Source organism: Phytophthora infestans, genomic scaffold, assembly GCF_000142945.1.
Source record: "Phytophthora infestans T30-4 supercont1.4437 genomic scaffold, whole genome shotgun sequence".
In the NCBI taxonomy this organism is placed as follows: domain Eukaryota; phylum Oomycota; class Peronosporomycetes; order Peronosporales; family Peronosporaceae; genus Phytophthora; species Phytophthora infestans.
The window spans coordinates 1-1,160 of NW_003304243.1; the positions used below are offsets into that span (position 1 = coordinate 1).

Genomic DNA, 1,160 nt, shown 5'->3' on the forward strand with positions numbered 1-1,160 from the left:
AGCCCCTCTGACATGTCTGGAATTAAATTTGCGTCGTCGTCGATCTTCAGTGGTATCGGGCTCTAACCCTCGTGCATCACGCGAGACTACTACTGATGAAAGCTGCTGCTACAAGACAGCATGTACACCCTAGCACGGTGATGCACTGTCTGTACGACTACTACTACCTCGGTTGCTCACGGAAGGATCTGGCGCACGTCTACAACAAGACCTAACAGACTATAAGTAGCTGGATCCATGCCTATGAGGAAACAGGAACCTACCAGCAAGCTACATTAAACACAGATAGGAAGCTCTCAGGAGAGGGACTTCGCAAGTTTTTTTTTAGCAGAGACCTTTGTCCTACCTCGACGAGGCACATGATGCATTTCTCAAGCACTCCCACATCAACATATCGAGGACATCTGTGTGGTGAATTATCCACGATTTTGGACTAACGTGGAAAGTATTAGAGCGCAGGGCCATCCATGTAAAGGAAAGAAACATTTTTCGATTTGCTGAAGAGCTCAATTGAAGTTACCAGAACATTGTTTTTTTCTTGATGAAGTCTCATTTGACAATAGAGGTGCTGCGAAAGCGTGGCTATGCTTTACGTGGACAAATTAGAGGAAAGCTCCAAAGAATACCTCGAGTTTCCATGCTTGCTTTCATTGGCGTTAATGGTGTTATCGACTACTACGACTCTGTGGGGGACATTTTACCGGATAGAAATCGTGCGATGCCAAGATTTTTCTTATTCGAAGCGTGCAGGTGCTCGCCCTTACCCGAGATCCAATTCGCTTTGGATATTATATGGTGCATCGATCCACTGTCATCCCGAAATTGCTCACTTCCTCAGAAGCATCGGAATAGTACCGATTTTTCTACCGGCATATTGCCCATTTTTCAATCCTATTGAATATTTGTTCGGCTACGTGAAGAAGGCGTTCCAGAGGCATTACGAGGACTCTACTGACAATAATTTAGTGCCGTTCATTTTTGAAACTTTCCGCCGTTTTGCAAACTTTGACATGGCTCGGACTTTCAGCGTTGTGGCTGGACGGTGGAGGGCATCTTCAATCTCTTAGGTCTGCTGTCTCCAGAGAACGGAGCGGCTCCAAATCTGGACCGGAGCTCGACGGAATTGGACGCAAACGAAGACTTGCGTGAAGATGTGTTCG

At 46.3% G+C, this 1,160-nt stretch overlaps 1 protein-coding gene across 1 annotated transcript; it reads left to right on the forward strand.

The window, feature by feature from the left end:
- Nucleotides 1–541: 541 nt before the first annotated feature.
- Nucleotides 542–1,067, forward strand: PITG_22617 (uncharacterized protein; the record flags this gene model as incomplete). Its single annotated transcript, XM_002909660.1, has 3 exons — nt 542–685; nt 744–970; nt 1,028–1,067. The coding sequence occupies 3 exons, from the start codon at nt 542–544 to the stop codon at nt 1,065–1,067; spliced, it is 411 nt and encodes a 136-aa protein (XP_002909706.1).
- Between the last annotated feature and the right edge of the window lie 93 nt (nt 1,068–1,160).